At 41.0% G+C, this 21976-nt stretch overlaps 2 protein-coding genes across 4 annotated transcripts; both read right to left on the reverse strand.

Moving 5' to 3' along the window:
* Positions 1-2052: 2052 nt before the first annotated feature.
* LOC140577623 (uncharacterized) lies at positions 2053-7424 on the reverse strand. Of its 3 annotated transcripts, none has more exons than XM_072708473.1 (2): positions 7209-7424; positions 2053-6114 (listed from the first exon to the last, which is right to left on the reverse strand). In XM_072708473.1, exon 2 carries the CDS (start codon positions 5995-5997, stop codon positions 2326-2328), a length of 3672 nt encoding a protein of 1223 aa, XP_072564574.1. In that variant the 5' UTR covers positions 5998-6114; positions 7209-7424; the 3' UTR covers positions 2053-2325. The 3 variants fall into 3 exon arrangements, with proteins under 3 accessions (XP_072564574.1, XP_072564573.1, XP_072564575.1); XM_072708472.1 differs by having other exon boundaries at positions 2053-6138; XM_072708474.1 differs by having other exon boundaries at positions 2053-6138; positions 7357-7396.
* A 3410-nt stretch (positions 7425-10834) lies between these two features.
* Positions 10835-18603, reverse strand: LOC140586941 (uncharacterized). The gene is made up of 2 exons (XM_072708484.1): positions 18358-18603; positions 10835-13589 (listed from the first exon to the last, which is right to left on the reverse strand). Exon 2 carries the CDS (start codon positions 13446-13448, stop codon positions 11106-11108), a length of 2343 nt encoding a protein of 780 aa, XP_072564585.1. The 5' UTR covers positions 13449-13589; positions 18358-18603; the 3' UTR covers positions 10835-11105.
* Positions 18604-21976: the final 3373 nt, after the last annotated feature.

A 21976-nucleotide genomic window follows, 5' to 3' on the forward strand; every position in this document is an offset into this window, starting at 1 on the left:
AGGGAGGCCCGCAGAGGGAGGACGGGCGGCGAGCCCCCCAGCCCCACCCGCAACCCCACCATCGAGGCAGGCGGGTCCTGGGCCGAAAGGCCCCACCAACCGGGACCACCCCCCCCCCCCCCCCCCCGGCGGACGGCCCCCCACACACCCGAGGAGCCCCAGCCCCCCCAGCCGCCCACCGCAGCGACCCGGCACGCCTCCCCCCCCAACACTGCAGGATGATCCAAGGAGGGCCCATACAAAGAACCCCCCCCCCACCCGGAAGCGGACCCGCGGCGACCGGGGAGCGGCAGACCCCCCGCCCAGCCCAGACCGAACCCCCCAATCCGCCTGGCAGGGCCCAGAGCGTCCCAAGATTCCCCGGACTGCCCGCCAGGGCCCCACCACGGCGCAGCAGAGCCAAGCACCACCCAGCCCGCAGCCCAAGAGAGGAGGCTGCCCCCACCCGCACAGGGCCAGAGACAGAGAGTTAGGAGCAAACCAAGGCACGAAGCCAAGAACGAGTGACATGTGAGTGTCGGGTGATGAGCGTCGGACAGTACGAGGGCAAGATGGAATTGGGACTCAGGTTTTAGGCATAATCAAGCAAGAAGGGCTGGATGGTCTTGTGGTCTGAAGACAAAAGGCAGGATCAGGAAATGGGCAGGCAGGCAATCAGGTAGAACTGAGATATAGGAAAACGCTCAAACTCTGGAAAAGTCAGGAAGATCTTACATCTGAGCACAACATTAGATGAACTAAACAGTCTACACTCATGAGATCAATTAGAATCAGCTGTGATGGCATAGCTACCCAAAACCAGAAAAATACCAATTCAGACACACGTAACTTGGGCGGGCACCGTATTCAGAAGGGTCAGACCGGGGGTTTCCCTGGGGGCGTGGGCTTCGTGACATCATCCGGGGATCCCCAGGGCTGATCCATGACAGTCATAGTATGCCCAAACCTCATAGAATGCTTTAACACCTTAGAGCTTACTTACCTTTTCAAGCTAACTGATTAACAGAAAATGAAAGAAACACATGATTATCGATTAGAATACAGTCCCAAACTTTAATGATACATTTACAGTTCACTACTTCAGGTTTTCACCTCCAACACTAGATCAAATGTTACTCACAGATTAGACACCTTAGGCAAAACATCAACCCAGCTGTCACGCCCTGCATTCCTCTCCCCTTTTTTTCTCCATTGTGCGGTTCTGACAAGCCACACCTGTTAATCGTTTAACGCTTCCTCTCGGTACAGCCTTTGTGTGGATCACCCCAGGTGCCTCTCATCTGCTCCCTTGTCAGTGGTGTACATAGTGCCTCCCTGTCTTGAGCTCCCCAGTCTGGTCATTAACGTTGCTACCTGTGTCTGCTCCCTAGTTTACCCTGAGTTCTGGACTAATTGTTTCTACCCCGTTTTGACCCCTGTGGTCCCTTTCCTTTTGCCTTGCTTGTTGTTTTCGTTGAATAAAGCTCCTTTTTATTTTTCCCACGCCTGCCTTCACCTCCCTTTCACTATGACATGACAGAATGACCAGACTCAACTGACAAAGCCCTGGCAGCTCCCCAGCCCTCTTGCTGTTCGACAGTCCTACCTTCATTCAGTGAATGATCCTGGAGAACTACGTGTTGTGTGATCCCCATTTATACTGGAGAGACGCCAACCCGAGACTGGAACTGTCCTATTTACAGACATGAGCCCCTGCCTGCGGGCCGGCTGCAACCATCGCAACCTGACTTTTGGCTGCTGCTGGCTCCGAGGAAGGGTATCCAGAGAATGACCCTCCGGATAAACTAGAGTGGGACCCTCTAGGTCTGGCCCTGAGTTCTGCACTAGGATTCCCGGTCCTGCCCCAGACTCAAGCTACCCAGGTCTCCCGTCCCAAAAGAACCTCTGGTGTACACGGGGATCCAGGAAGGGGGCCGGCCGAGTCTCGATCTCCCAAAGAGGGAGATGGGGACACGCTACCCGTGGCCACTACATGTCTTTACAAAAAGAACCTAAATGACATATAAACTTAAAAACCGAAGGATAAAAGTAATGACAATATCATAAAACATATGTAGGTAAAATAAGTATTTATTGACAGATTAACAAATTAAACAGTTACAAGTTCATGACAATCCTTTGTGAAAATTTAATATTTCTAATTCCACCTTCATCTGTGGAAGAGGTGATCACTGTTTACAAAATGCTAGTGGACGTCACACAGAAAAACATTCTGAATAAAGTACACAAAAACATTTGAACAAATTTCAAATGTGTTAAATTTAAGTTCTCCATTTACATAACAGTATGTGCAATGCATGTGTTCATTTTCGTTTCTTCAAGAGTTCAACAAATCCCTGTTTTAACTATATCACTGTTGTCAATTGAATGGATTCTCTCATGTTTTTTTAAGTTACTAGTGGTGGAAAATTTCTTTCCACACACAGTGCAACTATGAGATCTTTCCCCCAAGTTCACTTTAAGGTGTCTTCTGAAATTTGACACATCAGTAAAACATCTTTTCACATGTTTTTTTAAGTTACTAATGTCAGAAAATTTCTTTCCACATACTGTACAAGTGAACGGTTTCTCACCAGAATGAATTCTTTTGTGCACTGTTAGGTGAATCGCTCGAGTAAAACTCTTACCACATTCAGTACAAATGTAAGGTCTCTCAGAGTGATAATGTTGTCTTAAGTGTGCAGCATCCTTAAAACTCTTCCCAGATTTGCCACAGATATTTGACCTTTCTCCAGAATGCTTTAACAAGTGTTTTTTAAAAGTTGCTCGGGTATAAAACCTCATGTCACACTCAGCACACTGATACGGTTTTTCGCCTGAATGGAATCTCATGTGAACTTTTAAGGAATAAGCTACAGTAAACCTCTGTCCACACTCAGAACAAATGTGGGGCTTTTCACCTGAGTGAACCCTCTGGTGTTTCTTTAAGTAGAATCTGGTTGTGAATCCTTTTCCACACTGGTCACAAATGTATGTTTTTTCCGTTAAATGAGTTTCTTTGTGTCTTGCCATATGGGTCCGATTTGCAAAGGTCTTCCCACATTCATTACAACTGTGGATTTTTTCACTTGGAGTTCTTTTGTGGATTTTTAAGGTAGAAGGGCTGTTAAAACTGTTTCCACCATCCGAACAGCCATGCTTATTCATTGAGTTATCCTGCTGGTGCTGCTCTATTTGGAATGAGCCAACACAATCACTTTTTTGATTATCATAATCATTTCTGGAAAATGACAACTGATTATCTGAAGTTAATATATCCCTTTCAAATCTCTCTTCTTCATCCTCTGTAGACAGCTCAATCTTAGAATTAGTTGCAAACTCAATGAAATCTGATAAGCCATCACTAAGATCACACTTCACACCTGTTCTGTCACAATCAGCAAACGTATGTCTTACCTGGTCATAGCCTGGATCAATCGTTTCAGTTTTAATTTCCTCAGATGCCAGACATTCTTCTAATCCCACCTTGACAATATTGTGATCCTGCATTACATCTGTATTTTCTATATGCTTGAAAATTGCTAGACGTCCTCTTGATTTAAATTTGGCTTTAGTAAATATCTCACTATCGACACACTGTGTATTGGGGTCTTCTGCCACCTGAATATAATCTGGATCAATATGCTCAGATTTGATTTGTCTTGCATTCAGATAGACTTCATCAATATCAGCATTCTGTATGATGGTTGTATTTGCTGTGTTGACACAATCCAAATCAGATTCAGTGTTACCAGTCATTAACAATTTGCCTCGTGATATTTCACGAAAATGAACTTTAAGGTGTCTTCTTAAGTAAGTTATACACTTAAAATGTTTCCCACAATGGCCACATTTGTTTGGTTTTTCTTTTGAATGAGTTCTCATATGTACTGTTAATCCACTTCCTTGTGCGAAACTTTTCTCACACAATGTGCAACTATATGGCTTCTCACCAGAATGAATTCTCATGTGTATTTTTAAGTGTATTGCCTGAGTAAAGCTCTTTCCACATTCGGTACAGCTGTATGGCTTTTCCCCAGAGTGAACTCTCTTGTGTACTTCTAAGCGAGAAGGGTTTCTAAAATGCTTTCCACAATCCAAACAACCATATTTATTCATATTTGAGTTTTCCTGCTGGTGCTGCTCTATTTGGAATGAGCCAACACAATCACTTTTTTGATTATAATGATCATTTCTGGAAAATGACAACTGCTTCGTATCTGAAGTTAATAAATCCCTTTCAAATCTCTCTTCTTCATCCTCATTACACACCTCAGTCTTAGAATTAGTTGCAAACTCAATAAAATCTGTTAAGCCATCATTTAGTTCACACTTCACACCTGTTCTGTCACAATCAGCAAACTGCGACTCAACATAATGTCTCAACTGATCAGAACCTGGATCAATCAATTCAGTTTTGATTTGTTCAGATGTCAGACATTCTTCTAATCCCACCTTGACAATACTGAGATCCTGCATTGCACTTGAGTTTTCTGTGTGCTTGAAAATTGCTAGACATCCTCTTGACTCAGGTTTGGATTCTGTAAATTTCTCACTATCGACACACTGTGTATTGGGGTCTTCTGCCACCTGAACATAATCTGGATCAATATGCTCAGATTTGATTTGTCTTGCATTCAGATAGACTTCATCAATATCAGCATTCTGTATGATGGTTGTATTTGCTGTGTTGACACAATCCAAATCAGATTCAGTGTTACCAGTCATTAACATTTGGCCTCGTGATTTTTCACGAAAATGAACTTTAAGGTGTCTTCTTAAGTAAGTTATACACTTAAAATGTTTCTCACAATGGCCACATTTGTTTGGTTTTTCTCCTGAATGAGTTCTCATATGTACTGTTAATCCGCTTCCTTGTGCAAAACTTTTCTCACACAGCGTGCAACTATATGGCTTCTCACCAGAATGAATTCTCATGTGTATGTTTAAGTGTGCTGCCTGAGTAAAGCTCTTTCCACATTCAGTACAGCTGTACGGTTTTTCCCCAGAGTGAACTCTTTTGTGTCTAGTTAAGCGAAATAAACAAGTAAAACCCTTTCCACATTCAGTGCAACTGTATGGTTTTTCAGCTAAATGAATTTCACAATGTCTTCGTAAAGAGGCTGCATCCTTAAAACTCTTTCCACACTGACCACAGACATTTGGTCTTTCTCCAGAATGGTTTAAAATGTGGTTCTTGTAGGTTGATCGGGTAAAAAAACTCATTCCACATTCGGTGCACTGATATGGTTTTTCCCCAGAATGAAACCTGATGTGCACTTTTAAAGAATCTGCTGCAGTAAACCTCTGTCCACATTCCGAACATACATAGGGCTTTTCACCTGTGTGAACTCTCTGGTGTCTCTTCAAATACTCTGAACGGGTGAAACCTTTTCCACACTGTCCACAGATGTATTTTTTTTCAGCTGAATGCATTTTCATATGTATTGTTAAGGCAGCTACATTGGGAAATATCTTCCCACATTCATTGCAACCATGTGTTTGTTCACCAGAGTAACAGTTTCTGTCTGTCCTTGTATTGCAAAGTCTTCCATCGCTGAAATCGATTCCATTCAAGTAAAGTTGCTGGTGCTGTTTCTTATCAAATGCATTAGTGGAATTTGTTACAAACTGTGAAGAGCCTAACCAATCAGTATGAATGTCTTTCCTCTGAGATGAAGGAATGGGCTGCTCCTCTTGATGAGCTCCGTTTGATCTCTCTTTACAATCCAATTCTAGTCGTGCCTCTGATTTCTCCTCTATAAATCCATTGGAAACTACTATATCTCCACTTGATTCAGACTTTATTTGGCTGACTGTAATTTCAACCCCATTAGTGCACTGAGAGTCATTGTACTGTGATGGACAAACAGAATCTGGACCAGTCCCTTTCTCTGTTTGATGATACTCCAGGCAAACTCCCAATCCCATCTTCTCAGTACCGGGATTCTGCATAGCAGCAATATCCCCTGTATGGGTGCAGCCCAGATCAGATTCATTTTTAACACACGAGGCCATGATTCCTCACTTCGCAGGCCAGGACGTCAAGTGTAACATGCTCAGTCCCTCACTACGCTGTTCTCTGAGCTCCTCTTCCTTGTACGTTGTTTTGCTTGTGATCGTCTCTGTGAGCTGCTGTGAATATACACTGTGATTCACCTGTGATGGAGGAGGATTCATTTTACATAGAGCCCCACACTCACCGGAGACTCATCAACCCACACAGCAATGTTCAAGTCCCTGCTACTGAAGCCTATGCTGAATCAGAAAAAGTTAACTTTTTCATCATCAAACAAAACTAATTAGTTACTTGAAGAATATTAGCAGTTTAGTACTGGTGAAGAAGAAGATGAAATAATCTAGCAATATCCATTTAAAAACTACAGAATACCCAAATATATCCCTGTCATTAAAAAAGGAAACTTGTGACTATCTGCCCTGTGAACATTAGTTGCATTAAAAGTCACACAAATGTAAATATTTATGTATCACTTTCCAACTGCATTTTGTTATATGTAGCTTGCAAATATGCGCATTACTATTAAAATATTGGAAGAAAAACGTTATATATACTGAATGACTGACTTCAGTTTTAACATTCACATTATATAAACTAAACACGGTCTCAAACATCAGTCGTTACCGATTATTTGTAGTATTGTGAGTTACTACCTTTCGAATCGTCATATTTTACAATTAAGTCTAATCGGGGAAAAAAAAGATTATTCGCTTTCGATTATTCATTTATGATCCGAAGCATTTTTGCTCAGTAAACCCAACGATCGTAGATATTAAACGTTTTGAAAATCACTAGAAGCTGAGTTGTTTGTTCCACTAATTTATCTTACTAAACTCCGACAGATCTTTAGAAACAGTTGAACTTTAAAGACATTTTTAAAATGGCAAAGGCGCAATATCCAAGTAACAACTAATATTAGTATATATCTAAATACAATTATCATTTTCATTGTTTTAACACAGAATTTCAATGCTGAAATTTTAATAATGCGAAAGTTTTGTTTTTCATAAAATATAAAACTCAGGAAATCATATATAAAATTGTTAATTATTTTCAGTAACGTGTTTACTTAAATTTGCTGAGATTTGGAATTGACGCATATTATTTTTATTTTTAACCTTATAATTTTTAACCTTAGACTAACAAGTCGGATTTTCAAGTAGCATTTGCAGTAGGGAAAAGAACTTTCCAGAAAAATATGCTAAATTACCTTAAGAATAAAGAACACGGTCCTCTTCGAAAAAAACAGTGTAGGAGAACAGTGTCACAAAAAATACAGACAAAATGTGTAAGTGAGCAACTACTTTCAGAGCTACAAAAAATAACAAACTTGTGTTTTATATTTGAATCGTTCCTACCTCTACCATTAATGGTTTTGTAGTAATTCTGCCCATAAATTTCCGCAGACAATATACCACAGAACCAAACTCCTTCCTCTTTATTCTGGTTAAAAGGGTGCAGACGATACCTAGGTGCATTACCGCCACCCAGTGGTCTGGAGAGTGAACTAAAAACTGGCAATGAACTGCGCTCTAACTCAGGGGTACTCAGTTATTTTACCCCGAGATTCAAATTCCATCACTGACAAAAAATCATGGTCCCCTCACTAGATTTCGCCAACAGGAGGTGGTTTGTGAAACGGGAGGGGGGATCAATCGCATGACCCGTCCTGCTCTCTAACTGAATATATATACACTGGTTCTGTATGTATGGTCATCCATTCATACATCTGTTCCTTTTATAATGTCCATTGTAGGACACACATAGGTACTTCCTCAATAAAGTACAATAAAACTTTATAAAAAGGTAGGGTTGGATATTTAAAGGATTTACGAAGCTTGATATGATCTTGCAGTTCATTACATTACAATACAATCACCAGACCAGATGACATGAACACACAGCACAATAGAAACAGAACAGAAACAATTACACTACAGACCATCACTGAAAGATAAAAGGAAACAGAAAGCTGATATTTTGCATCATTATCTCTCTATAGGGTTACAGGATGGTGCAGTAGTTGCACTGTTGCCTCACACCTCTGTGACCTGGGTAGGAGTCTCTGCCAGGGTTCCATGTGTGTGGAGTTTTCATGTTCTCCTCATGCTGTCGTGGGGTTTCCTCAGGGTGGTTTGGTTTCCCCCAACTCTCCAAAAACATGCTGAGGCTGAATGCAGTTAGCAAATTGCCCATAGGTGTGTGTGTGTGCCCTGTGATGGGTTGGTGCCCCATCCTGGGCTGTTCCCTGCCTTGCGCCTGTAGCCTCTGATATAAGCTCTGGACCCCCTGTGACTCTAAACATGATAAGCACTTTCAGAAAATGGATGGATGGAAATCCTTCTTACCCCCCCCCCCCCAGCCCCCCTGATTATGTGTAATGCTGTCTTCTGACTGTGGAACATTTTCATCTGAAGCTTAATATAAAATTATAAAACGTAACACATGCATGTTTGAAAACTCTGCATGGCCTCTTGAGCAATGAGGAGGAAAAAATGGTATAAAACTTTCAATGACAAAACTGGGTCAAATCACAAACGAAGCCATGATCGAGTGACATGCGAATGTCGGGTGATGTGTCGAACAGTACGAGGACAAGATGGAATTGGGACTTAGGTTTTGGCCATAAACAGGCAAGAAGGGCTGGACAGTCTTGTGGTCTGAAGACAAAAGGCAGGATCAGGAAATGGGCAGGCAGGCAATCAGGTAGAACTGAGATATAGGAAAACGCTCAAACTCTGGAAAAATCAGGAAGATCTTACATCTGAGCACAACATTAGATGAACTAAAACAGTCTACACTCATGAGGTCAATTAGAATCAGCTGTGATGGCATAGCTACCCAAAACCAGAAAAATAGCAATTCAGACACACGTAACCTGGGCGGGCACCGTTTTCAGGATGGTCAGACCGGTCAGGGTTTGCCTGGGGGCGTGGGCTTCGTGACATCATCTGGGGATCCCCGGTGCTGATCCGTGACAGCCACAGTACGCCCAAACCTCATAGAATGCTTTAACACCTTAGAACTTACTTACCTTTTCAAGCTAACTGATTAACAGAAAATGAAAGAAACACATGATTATCGATTGGAATACAGTCCCAAACTTTAATGATACATTTACAATTCTCTAATTCAGATTTTCACCTCCAACACTAGATCAAATGTTACTCACAGATTAGACACCTTAGGCAAAACATCAACCCAGCTGTCACGCCGTGCATTCCTCTCCCCTTGTTTTCTCCATTGTGCGGTTCTGACAAGCCACACCTGTTAATCGTTTAACGCTTCCTCTCGGTACAGCCTTTGTGTGGATCACCCCAGGTGCCTCTCATCTGCTCCCTTGTCAGTGGTGTACATAGTGCCTCCCTGTCTTGAGCTCCCCAGTCTGGTCATTAACGTTGCTACCTGTGTCTGCTCCCTAGTTTACCCTGAGTTCTGGACTAATTGTTTCTACCCCGTTTTGACCCCTGTGGTCCCTTTCCTTTTGCCTTGCTTGTTGTTTTCGTTGAATAAAGCTCCTTTTTATTTTTCCCACGCCTGCCTTCGCCTCCCTTTCACCGTGACGTGACAGAATGACCAGACTCAACTGACAAAGCCCTGGCAGCTCCCCAGCCCTCTTGCTGTTCGGCAGTCCTACCTTCATTCAGTGAATGATCCCGGAGAACTACGTGTTGTGTGATCCTTATACTGGAGAGACATCAACCCGAGACTGGAATTCAAAGACTGCGGTATACCTCGAGCGATGGCTCACTCTTTGGTTTCGTCCACACAGACCCTGACCCTCACACAGTTGGACTTCACTGTCCAGGGTCTGTACTGGCGGGTGCAGTATGATCCAGCAATACGGGACTCTTCCTCCTGTCCCCAGAAGTAGTAGAGCTCCACCCAACCCCAAAGGTGTTTGAGACTCCTGCCGTGCTTAGCCCATTTCTCAAGGTACCTGAACTCCGCCCGTTCACAATCTGACTTTTGGCTGCTGCTGGCTCCGAGGAAGGGTATCCAGAGAACGACCCTCCGGATAAACTAGAGTGGGACCCTCTAGGTCTGGCCCTGAGTTCTGCACTAGGATTCCCGGTTCCTGCCCCAGACTCAAGCTACCCAGGTCTCCCGTCCCAAAAGAGCCTCCGGTGTACACGGGGATCCAGGAAGGGGGGCGGCCGAGTCTCGATCTCCCAAAGTGGGAGATGGGGACACACTACCCGTGGCCACTACTTCGGTGCCTCTGGGCCCTCTTGCCCTACTGGCCACTCGGGTCTCTCCGGTTCCTGTTCCTGCCCCTGTTCCTGTTCTCACCCTACAGGTTCCCCCTCAGTAACAGGTCCCTGCCCCAGCACCCAATGACAATGCAGTTAAGCCAGTACCAAAAATGATAATACACTAAATAAAGATGGATTTAAAATAAAATATTGAACGTGATCAAGAAAATGTTTTAAAATTCAAAAATCAAACATTCAAAACTATGAATGAAATTAATAGCAAATGTAAATTACATAACTGCACTGAGCAAAATGTATAAGTGACATCTTTGTGAAAATACTGGTAAAAATTCCTATTTTTTTCATCCCCTAACTGTACCGGTTTTCTGTAAGATTCCAGAGAGAAAAAAAACAGTTGAAAGGGACTCACTGGGTGATGCTTAATGCATGTGCTTAAGTGGCATGAATGCTTAATGAAATATATACCAGTCATCATTACATGTATGATACAGACAAAATCCATGCAAAAACTTTTCCAGCAACAAAAAGAAAAGCATTTAGGTTCTTTACAAAAAGAACCTAAATGACATATAAACTTAAAAACCGAAGGATAAAAGTAATGACAATATCATAAAACATATGTAGGTAAAATAAGTATTTATTGACAGATTAACAAATTAAACAGTTACAAGTTCATGACAATCCTTTGTGAAAATGTAATATTTCTAATTCCACCTTCATCTGTGGAAGAGGTGATCACTGTTTACAAAAGGCTAGTGGACGTCACAGAAAAACATTCTGAATAAAGTACACAAAAACATTTGAACAAATTTCAAATGTGTTAAATTTAAGTTCTCCATTTACATAACAGTATGTGCAATGCATGTGTTCATTTTCGTTTCTTCAAGAGTTCAACAAATCCATGTTTTAACTATATCACCCTTGTCAATTGAATGGATTCTCTCATGTTTTCTTAAGTTACTACTGGTGGAAAATTTCTTTCCGCACACAGTGCAACCATAAGGTCTTTCCCCCGACTTTACTTTAAGGTGTCTTCTTAAGTAAGTTATACATTTAAAATGTTTCCCACAATGGTCACACTTGTTTGGTTTTTCTTCTGAATGAGTTCTCATATGTACTGTCAATCCACTTCCTTGTGCAAAACTTTTTGCACACAATGTGCAACTATACGGCTTCTCACCAGAATGAATTCTCATGTGTACTTTTAAGTGTATTGCCTGAGTAAAACTCTTTCCACATTCGGTACAGCTGTATGGCTTTTCCCCAGAGTGAACTCTCTTGTGTACTTCTAAGCGAGAAGGGCTTTTAAAATGCTTTCCACAATCCAAACAACCATATTTATTCATATTTGAGTTATCCTGCTGGTGCTGCTCTATTTGGAATGAGTCGACACAATCACTTTTTTGATTATCATGATCATTTCTGGAAAATGACAACTGCTTGGTATCTGGAGTTAATAAATCCCTTTCAAATCTCTCATCCTCATTACACACCTCAGTCTTAGAATTAGTTGCAAAATCAATGAAATCTGTTACGCCTTCACTAAATTCACATTTCACACCTGTTCTGTCACAATCAGCAAGCTGTGACTCATCATTATGTCTCAACTGATCATAGCCTGGATCAATCAATTCAGTTTTAATTTGCTCAGATGGAAGACATTCTTCTAATCCCACCTTGACAATACTGAGATCCTGCATTGCACTTGAGTTTTCTGTGTGCTTGAAAATTCCTAGACATCCTCTTGACTCAGGTTTGGCTTCAGTAAATTTCTCACTATCGACACACTGTGTATTGGGGTCTTCTGCCACCTGAATATAATCTGGATCAATATTCTCAGGTTTAATTTGCCTTGCATTCAGATAGACTTCATCAATATCTGCATTCTGTATGATGGTTGTATGTGCTGTCTCAGCACAATCCGAATCAGATTCAGTCTTAACAGTTAATCTGTCTTGTGATTTTTCACCAGAATGAACATTCAGGTGTTTTTTTAAGTAAGATATACACTTAAAATGTTTCCCACAATGGTCACAAATGCTTGATTTCTCCCCTGAATGAGTTCTCATATGTACTGTTAATCCGCTTCCTTGTGCAAAACTTTTCTCACACAGCGTGCAACTATATGGCTTCTCACCAGAATGAATTCTCATATGTATCTTTAAATATGCTGCCTGAGTAAAACTCTTTCCACATTCAGTACAGCTGTACGGTTTTTCCCCAGAGTGAACTCTCTTGTGTCTAGTTAAGCGAAATAAACAAGTAAAACCCTTTCCACATTCATTGCAATTGTATGGTTTTTCAGCTAAATGAATTTCACAATGTCTTCGTAAATAGATTGCATCCTTAAAACTCTTTCCACACTGACCACAGACATTTGGTCTTTCTCCAGAATGGTTTAAAATGTGGTTCTTGTAGGTAGCTCTGGTAAAAAACCTCATTCCACATTCGGTGCACTGATATGGTTTTTCCCCAGAATGAAATCTCATGTGCACTTTTAAAGAATCTGCTGCAGTAAACCTCTGTCCACATTCCAAACATACATAGGGCTTTTCACCTGTGTGAACTCTCTGGTGTCTCTTCAAGTATACTGGATGGGTGAAACCTTTTCCACACTGTCCACAAATGTATTTTTTTTCAGCTGAATGCATTTTCATATGTCTTGTTAAGGCAGCTACATTGGGAAATATCTTCCCACATTCATTGCAACCATGTGTTTGTTCACCTGAATAACAGGTTCTGTCTGTCCTTGTATTGCAAAGTCTTCCATTGCTCAAATCAATTTCATTCAAGTAAAGTTGCTGGTGCTGTTTCTTATCAAATGCATTAGTGGAACTTGTTACAAACTGTGAAGAGCCTAACCAATCAATATGAATGTCTTTCCTCTGAGATGAAGGAATGGGCTGGTCCTCTTGATGAGCTCCTTTTGATCTCTCTTTACAATCCAATTCTAGTCGTGCCTCTGATTTCTCCTTTATATATCCACTGGAAACTACTATATCTCCACTTGATTCAGACTTTATTTGGCTGACTGTAATGTCAACCCCATTAGTGCACTGAGAGTCATTGTACTGTGATGGACAAACAGAATCTGGACCAGTCCCTTCCTCTGTTTGATGATACTCCAGGCAAACTCCCAATCCCATCTTCTCAGTACCGGGATTCTGCATAGCAGCAATATTCCCTGAATGGGTGCAGCCCGGATCAGATTCATTTTTAACACACAAGGCCATGATTCCTCACTTCGCAGGCCAGGACGTCAAGTGTAACATGCTCAGTCCCTCACTACGCTGTTCTCTGAGCTCCTCTTCCTTGTACGTTGTTTTGCTTGTGATCGTCTCTGTGAGCTGCTGTGAATATACACTGTGATTCACCTGTGATGGAGGAGGATTCATTTTACATAGAGCCCCACACTCACTGGAGACTCATCAACCCACACAGCAGTGATTAAGTCCCTGCTACTGAAGCCTATGCTGAATCAGAAAAAGGTTAGCTTTTTTTGCTTTGACCAACGTACTTTGTTACTTGAAGAATATTAGCAGTCTAAGAAGAAGAAATAATCTAGAAATTTCCATTTAAAAACAACAGAATGCCAAAATATATCCCTGTTATTAAAAAAGTGAACTTGTGGCGATCTTTCCTGTGAACAACAGCTGCATTAAAAGAACATAAATTTACAAACGAGGAGGCCATTCGGCCCATCAAGCTCATTTGGGAAGAACTTACCTAATAGCTCGGAGTTGTTAAAATCTTATGTAGCTCTGATTTAAAGGGACCCAGGGTTTTAGCATAAGAACACAAATTTAACTAATTTATCACTTTGGAGGTATTCATTCCAACTGCATTTTGTAATATGTAGCTTGCAAATATGCAAATGACTATTAAAATATTGAAGACAAACGTTATATACTGAATGATTCAATCAAATTTTAACATTTAGATTAAATAAACTAAACACGGTCTCAAACAGGAGTCGTTACTGATTATGTGTTAGTATTGAGGGCTATTAGCTTTTCAGTTGTACGTTTAGAATGAACTATAATTTATTTGCTCATTCATGATCTGAAGCATTTTTTTAAACGCAACGACCGTGGATTAAACGTTTGGAAATTCCGTTGCGCTCACTGGAAGCAGAGTCGTTTGTCCCAATAATTTATCTTATTTTACATCGGCAGATCTTTAAAAATAGCTACACTTTAAAGGTATTTTAAAATTCACATGGCGCCTTATCCAGGTAACAGTTAATATCAGGATATATTTAAATACAATTATCATTTTCATTGTTTTAACACAGCATTTCAATGTTGAAAACTTCTTGATCATGTCAAATTTTGATAATGCGAAAGTTTTGTTTTTCATAAAATAGAAAACTCAAGACATATATAAAATTGTTAAATATTTTCAGCAACGTGTTTACTTAAAAAGGCTAATGTAGCTACAGAGGAAAGCAGAATGTTATATGACGATATCAGGATTATGAGTAATAAAAATGATGTGGTGGTTATGGGCGATTTTAATTTACCTGGGATAAAGTGGTACATAGTCTCTGTAAATGAATGTGAGATGGTGGAATTAGTACAGGATTGTTTTTTTACTCAGTTTAATACCCCAACCAGGGGAGAAGCCCTTCTTCGTCTTGATTTCTCTAATAACCAGGATAGGATTGGAAAATTAAAGGTTTTAGAGCCACTGGAAGGTAGTGATCATAGAATAGTTAAATTTGAGGTTAATTTTAGTGTCTGAAGAGCAAAGTCCAAAACAAAAGTGTGGAATACAATGTGAGGAAGGCTACCTTTAACAGTATGAGACTGAAACTAGAAACTGTAAACTGGACGGAGTTAAATAGCAAAACTGTTGAGCCATGGGAATTTTTTAAAAGCACATTGTTGCAAGTGCAAGAGGACTTCATACCTGTTTCCAGAAAAACTAAATCTAGAAAACTGCAACCAAGGTGGTTTACTCTGGAAATTAAGAATAAAGTCAGGAGGAAAAGCTAATTATTTAAAAATAAAGCAGGAGTATCTAAGTCTACAGGTTGAGTTAAAAAATAACATTAGACACTCTAAGAGGAATGTAGAAAGAAAGATTGCATTGGAGGCTAAGGATGACAATAAAAGTCTCTTCCAATTTTTTAATTCCAAAAGAGTTCTAAAAGCTGAAATCACTAATTTGCAGGATAGTAAGGGCCTTATAATTGAAAATGAAATTGATATAGTAAATGAGTGTATGATTATTTTACACTGGTGTTCACAGACATCACGAGTAACTTACCACCATTGAGTACGAATACAGCGTCGTCTATGACCAATATATGTATAACTGAGGTTGATGTGATACTAAGCCTAGCTAAACTCAAAATAAATAAATCGCAGGGCCCTGATGGCATCTTACCTATAGTCTTAAAAGAGATGAGGGATATTATTAGCCAACCTTTAACTTTAATATTCCAGAAATCGTTATCTGCGGGTGTGGTACCTTCTGATTGGAAGCATGCTAATATAACTCCCATATTCAAAAAAGGGGATAGAAGTAATCCAGCAAACTATAGGCCAATCAGTTTAACTAGCATTACTGGAAAAATAATGGAAGCTATAATCCAAGTGAAAATGGTAGATTACCTGGATTCAAATAACATTCTGAGGGATAGCCAACATTGATTTAGGAGAGGTAGATCCTGTTTAATGAATCTACTTGAGTTCTTTGAGGAAGCTACAAGAGAAATTGATCACAAAAAGGCCTACGATGTCATCTACTTAGATTTCAAGGCGGCGTTTGATGTTGTCCCCCACAAACGGCTCTTGCTAAAGCTCAAAGCTGCAGGGATTTTAGGAACTGTAGCAGCTTGGATTGAAAACTGGTTAAGAGACAGGAAGCAGCGGGTAGTTATTAGAGGCACAATGTCACAGTGGGCCTGCGTTCATAGTGGGGTACCGCAGGGTTCAATTTTAGGACCACTATTGTTCCTAATTTACATTAATGATACTGACACCAATACATACAGTAAACTGGTCAAATTTGCAGACGACACCAAGGTGGGTGGTGTAGCAGATACTGATCTAGCAGCAGAGAGGCTACAACAGAATCTTGATTTAATTAGCAACTGGGCTGATACCTGGCAGATGAAATTTAACACATAAATGTAAGGTAATCCATGCAGGGAGCAGAAATATAAAGTACAGATATTTTATGGGTTCCACTGAAATAAAGGTAGGTGATTATCAGAAAGATCTCGGTTTGTATGTTGATGATTCCATGTCCCACTCTCGCCAGTGTGGGGAAGCAATAAAAAAGGCCAATAGGATGTTGGATTACATTTCTAGGTGTGTGGAGTTTAAGTCAAGGGAGGTGATGCTGCAGTTACCGTATTTGCCGACGTATAAGACGACTGGGCGTATAAGACGACCCCCCAACATTTCCACTCAAAATATAGAGTTTGTTATATACTCGCCGTATAAGACTACCCCCTCTTCCGCACACCCCTGTGTGCTATTATTGTTACCGGTATTATACCGGTATTACATGAGTGCCATTAGTATTAGTGCCATTACAGTACCTGTCATTGTCACCATTGTACAGCCGCAGCGCGACCGCAGCGCCTCCGGCCCGCCCCTGCATCTCCTTGTGACCGGCACTAGTGCGCAAGTGCGCATGTGCGAGCTCTGCGTAGACAAGGGGCGGGCTGGAGCGCCGCTGCTTCCCGCCGAGCAGAACTGGCCGGTCACGCCGAAAAGGCTGGCACCCCTGTCTCGCTGCTGATGCTCGCCGCGGCCACGCTGATGACCCACCGCGGCTGCGCTGGATACCGCGCGATACTGTATGGTATGTAGAATGAGGTGGGCGGGCATCGGGAGGCCACTATGGGCACCGGGCGGGCATCGGGAGGCCACTATGGGCACCGGGCGGGTATCGGGAGGCCACTATGGGCACCGGGCGGGCATCGGGAGGCCACTATGGGCACCGGGCGGGCATCGGGAGGCCACTATGGGCACCGGGCGGCCACTATGGGCACTGGGCGGGCATCGGGAGGCCACTATGGGCACCGGGCGGGCATCGGGAGGCCACTATGGGCACCGGGCGGGCATCGGGAGGCCACTATGGGCAGCTATGTCTATCCCAACTGAAGTGCACCCGGCGTATAAGACTACCCCCCCACTTGGAGGCATGTTTTTCAGGGGGAAAAAGTCGTCTTATACGCCGGCAAATACGGTATATAATTCCTTGGTAAGACCCCACCTAGAATATTGTGCGCAGATTTGGTCACCATATCTTAAGAAGAACATTGCTACCGTGGAAAGGGTGCAACGTAGGGCTACTAAAATGATTCCTGGTCTTAGAGCAGGGATGCCCAACTCCAGTCCTGGGGGGCCAGAGCCCTGTGTAGCTTAGTTCTATCCCTGTTCCACCATAAATGATTCAGCTCAAGAGCTGTGTGGTAATTAGCACAAGGAGTTGAATCAGGTGTGTTAAATGAGGGGAAACCCAAAAATGTGCAGGGCTCTGGCCCTCCAGGACTGGAGTTGGACACCCCTGTCTTAGAGGAATGTCTTATGAGGAGAGGTTAGCTGAGCTGAATCTGTATAGCCTTGAGCAAAGGAGACTAAGGGGGGACATGATCCAGGTATATAAGATTCTAACAGGTCTGGATGCTGTTGAGCCAAATGGCTACTTCAATATTAGTTTAAATACTAGAACTCGTGGCCATAAGTGGAAATTAGCGGAAGAACATTTTAAAATGAATTTGAGAAAGTACTTCTTTACAGTGTTAAGTTAGAGTATGGAATAGTCTTCCTATAGTGTAGCGCAAGCTAAAACCCTGGGGTCTTTTAAATCAGAGCTAGATAAGATCTTAACAGCTCTGAGCTATTCGTTAAGTTCTCCCCAAACGAGCTAGACGATCCGAATGGCCTCCTCTCGTTTGTAAATTTCTTATATTCTTATTTGGAAATTACGCATATTACACCGTATGTAAATAATTTAGAAATGGTGGTACGTGACAGTTTTCTACGGAGTGTAGCCATGTATAGTTCTTACAAATAAAAAGCACATCTGGATACTACTTGAGCAGCGGCTTTGTACCTCGGATTTTCAAGTAGCATTTGCAGTGGGGAAAAAAATTTAATAACAAAAACATGCAACATTTACCTTAAGAATAAAGAACACGGTCCTCTTCGAAAAAAACAGTGTAGGAGAACAGTGTCACAAAAAATACAGACAAAATGTGTAAGTGAGCAACTACTTTCAGAGCTACAAAAAATAACAAACTTGTGTTTTATATTTGAATCGTCCCTACCTCTAACATTAATGGTTTTGTAGTAATCCTGCCTATAGACTTCCGCAGACAATATACCACAGAACACAACTTCTTCCTCTTTGTTCTGGGTAAGAGGGCGCTGCCGATAACTAGGCGCATTATCGCCACACAGCGGCGTGGAGAGTGAACTGGCAATGAACTGTGCTCTAACTCAGGGGTGCTCAGTTATTTTATCCCGAGATTCAAATTCCATCACTGACACAAAACCATGGTTCCCTCACTTTCGTCGACCGGGGTGGTTTGTGAAACGGGAGGGGGGATCAATCGCATGACACGTCCTACTCTCTAACTGAATATACATTGGTTCTGTATGTATGGTCATTCATTCATACATCTATTCCTTTTGTCATGTCCATAGATACTTCCTCAATAAAGTATAATAAAACGTTACAAAACGGGGCGCCCATAGTAGGGTTGGACATTTTAGGGATTAATGATGCTTGATATGATCTTGCAGTTCATTACATTACAATATAATAGAACAGAAAGAAACACACTACGGCCCATCATTAATAGATAAAAGGAAACAGAAAACTAATAATTAGCATTTTGAATCATTATATCCTTTTATATACTTGGTGTTATGTTACGCGGTGCAGGCGAGCAGAACAGCAGGCAAGCTCAGCCGGACTGACAGGCAAACGAGGTTTATTGCTTACAGACGGGCAGGCAGGGACAGGACCAGGCACTACGTCAGACAACGTCAATGACAGAACTAGGGAATACAGGTACAGACGCCGACTAAATACACCAGACGGATAGGAAAGCACAAGGAACAGGTGATGACAATCGGGTAGCCACGTAGGTAATGAGGGGGGCGTGGCACACACAAGGATCGGACGAGCTGGGCGTAACACTTGGCACTCGATATATCATGTGTAATGCTGTCTTCTGAGGACTGGATTATTTTCACTTGAATCTGAATATAGAATTTTAAAAAGAAATAGATATGTGTTTTCAAAAGTTTACATGGCCTCTTTAGCAATGAGGAGTAAAAAAATGGTGTAGAACTTTCGATGGCATCTACAATCTCTCTTTGCTGTTTGGACCAATTTGCAGGTCTCCAAATGCCATAGCATGCCCAAACCACATAGAATGCTTAAACATCTCAGAGTTTACTTACCTTTTTATGATAACTAAGTAACAGTAAATGAAACAGTCAAAGCCATGATTATCGACTGGAATACAATCCCAAACATTAATGACAAATTACAGTACACAAATTGAGTTTTCACCTCCAACACTAGTTCAAAGGTTATTCACAAATAACAATACACCTTAGGCAAAAAAAAACCAAGTCAGTACCACGTGACAAAAAAAAATAGAATTAATATGACAAGTAAATTATATAAACGCACGGAGTAAAACATAAAAGTGACATCTCCTCTCTTTGTAAAATTATTGCTGAAAAATACTTATATTTCCCATCCCCGAACTCTACTGGTTTTCTGCATGATTCCAGAGAGAAAAAAAACAGTTGAAAGGGACCCACTGGGTGATGCTTAAGGCGTGTGCTCAAGTGATATGAGTGCTTAATGAAATAGTATATACCTGTTATGGCCAGGCACGTCGAAAGGGAATGACAATCCAGAGTGGCTCCAAGAAAGGGTTTATTAACAAATAGAACAGAATGTAAAGGAGAAACCAGAAAATAAAGGGACCATGAGGGGTCAAAACCAAAACAGGTAATACAAAACACTAACTAAATGAATTATAAAGAAAACAAACAACTAGACAGGGAGCAATACCAGGAATAACAAAACCACGGATACATAGGAACACAGGGGAAAAAAGCACATCTACAAACACGCAGAACAACTACAATGACTGACTAAAGAACAGAATGAGGGCAAGCACTTAAATATACACAATAAGAAGGGTCAACAAAGGGCAGTTGGGGACCATAACCAAAATCAACCAATCAGTTAAGGCACAGGGGAACAACAAGCAGGTGGAATAAATTACAAATAACAACCACTGGATAATAGGAAACATTAACAAACCCTGAGGGCTAAGTACACTAGGAGAGAGAAGGAACATAAATATGAGCAGAACATGATTAAACAAGGCACGGGCAGGGTAGACCATGAACAGGCACACAAACCAAAGGCATAGACAAACAATACTAAATACTAAGGATAGCATAAAACCAATATATTAAAAAAAGGTGAGGCTCACCTCAAGCCATCAAGCTACACGGGGGCTGAGAGAGCAGGAAAACACAGTAGAGAAACTCCGAAGGAGGAAAAGACACATTGGACAGAGCCAGATGGGCAGCGACCCAGACATATATAACAGCTGACATTAAAAGTACAATACAGACCAAATTTATATAAAAAAAAAACCTTCCCAGCAGCAAATATAAATGTATTTAGGTTCTTTATAAAAATATTAATGCTCTAAACTAAAATATAAAAAAACATATATACAAGTTCATGATTATCCTTTGTGAACATTTTATAATTCTAATTACACCTTCATCTGTGTAAGAGGTGATCACTGTTTACAAAAGGCTAGTGGACTTCATTTACACAGGAAAACATTTTTAATAAAGTACACAAAAATATTTCTATATATTTTAAATAATTTAAATTCAAGTTTTGCAAATTTCTGTAGTCTCCATTTACATAACAGTATGTGTGATGCATGTTTTAATCTTTTTCATCAAGAAATCAGGTCTTAAGTCTGTTTTTACTACGTCATCTTTTTCAATTGAATGGGTCCTCTCATGTATTTTTTATGTTACTAATGTCAGAAAAAATTCTTTCTGCACACAGCTCAACGATGAGGTCTTTCCATCAGGTCAACCTTAAGATGTCTTTTTAAATACCACACTTTGGAAAAAAGTTTTCCAATGTTCACAGCAGTTCGGTCCTTCACCTGAATGTACCATCAAGTATTTTTAAAGTAGTTTACTTCTGTAAAACCTTCCCCACAAAAGTTCAGCTGTATGGTTTTTCAACAGAATTAATCGACAAGTGATTTATTAAGCAATCTGCCTGTCTGAAACATTTACCACATGCAGTATAAGTGTTTCTCACCAGAATGATTCCTTTTGTGCACTGTTAGGTGAATTGCTTAAGTAAAACTCTTCCCACGTTCAGTACAAATGTAAGGTCGCTCAGAGTGTATATAAAACCTCATGTCACACTCAGCACACTGATACGGTTTTTCACCTGAATGGAATCTCATGTGAACTTTTAAGGGATAAGCTACAGTAAACCTCTGTCCACACTCAGAACAAATGTGGGACTTTTCACCTGAGTGAACCCTCTGCTGTTTTTTTTAAGTAGAATCTGGTTGTAAATCCTTTTCCACACTGGTCACAAATGTATGTTTTTTCCGTTAAATGAGTTTCTTCATGTCTTGCCATATGGGTCCGATTTGCAAAGGTCTTCCCACATTCATTACACCTGTTTATTTTTTCACTTGAATGAGTTCTTTTGTGTA

Source organism: Paramormyrops kingsleyae, unplaced genomic scaffold, assembly GCF_048594095.1.
Source record: "Paramormyrops kingsleyae isolate MSU_618 unplaced genomic scaffold, PKINGS_0.4 ups98, whole genome shotgun sequence".
NCBI classification, from domain to species: Eukaryota; Metazoa; Chordata; class Actinopteri; order Osteoglossiformes; family Mormyridae; genus Paramormyrops; species Paramormyrops kingsleyae.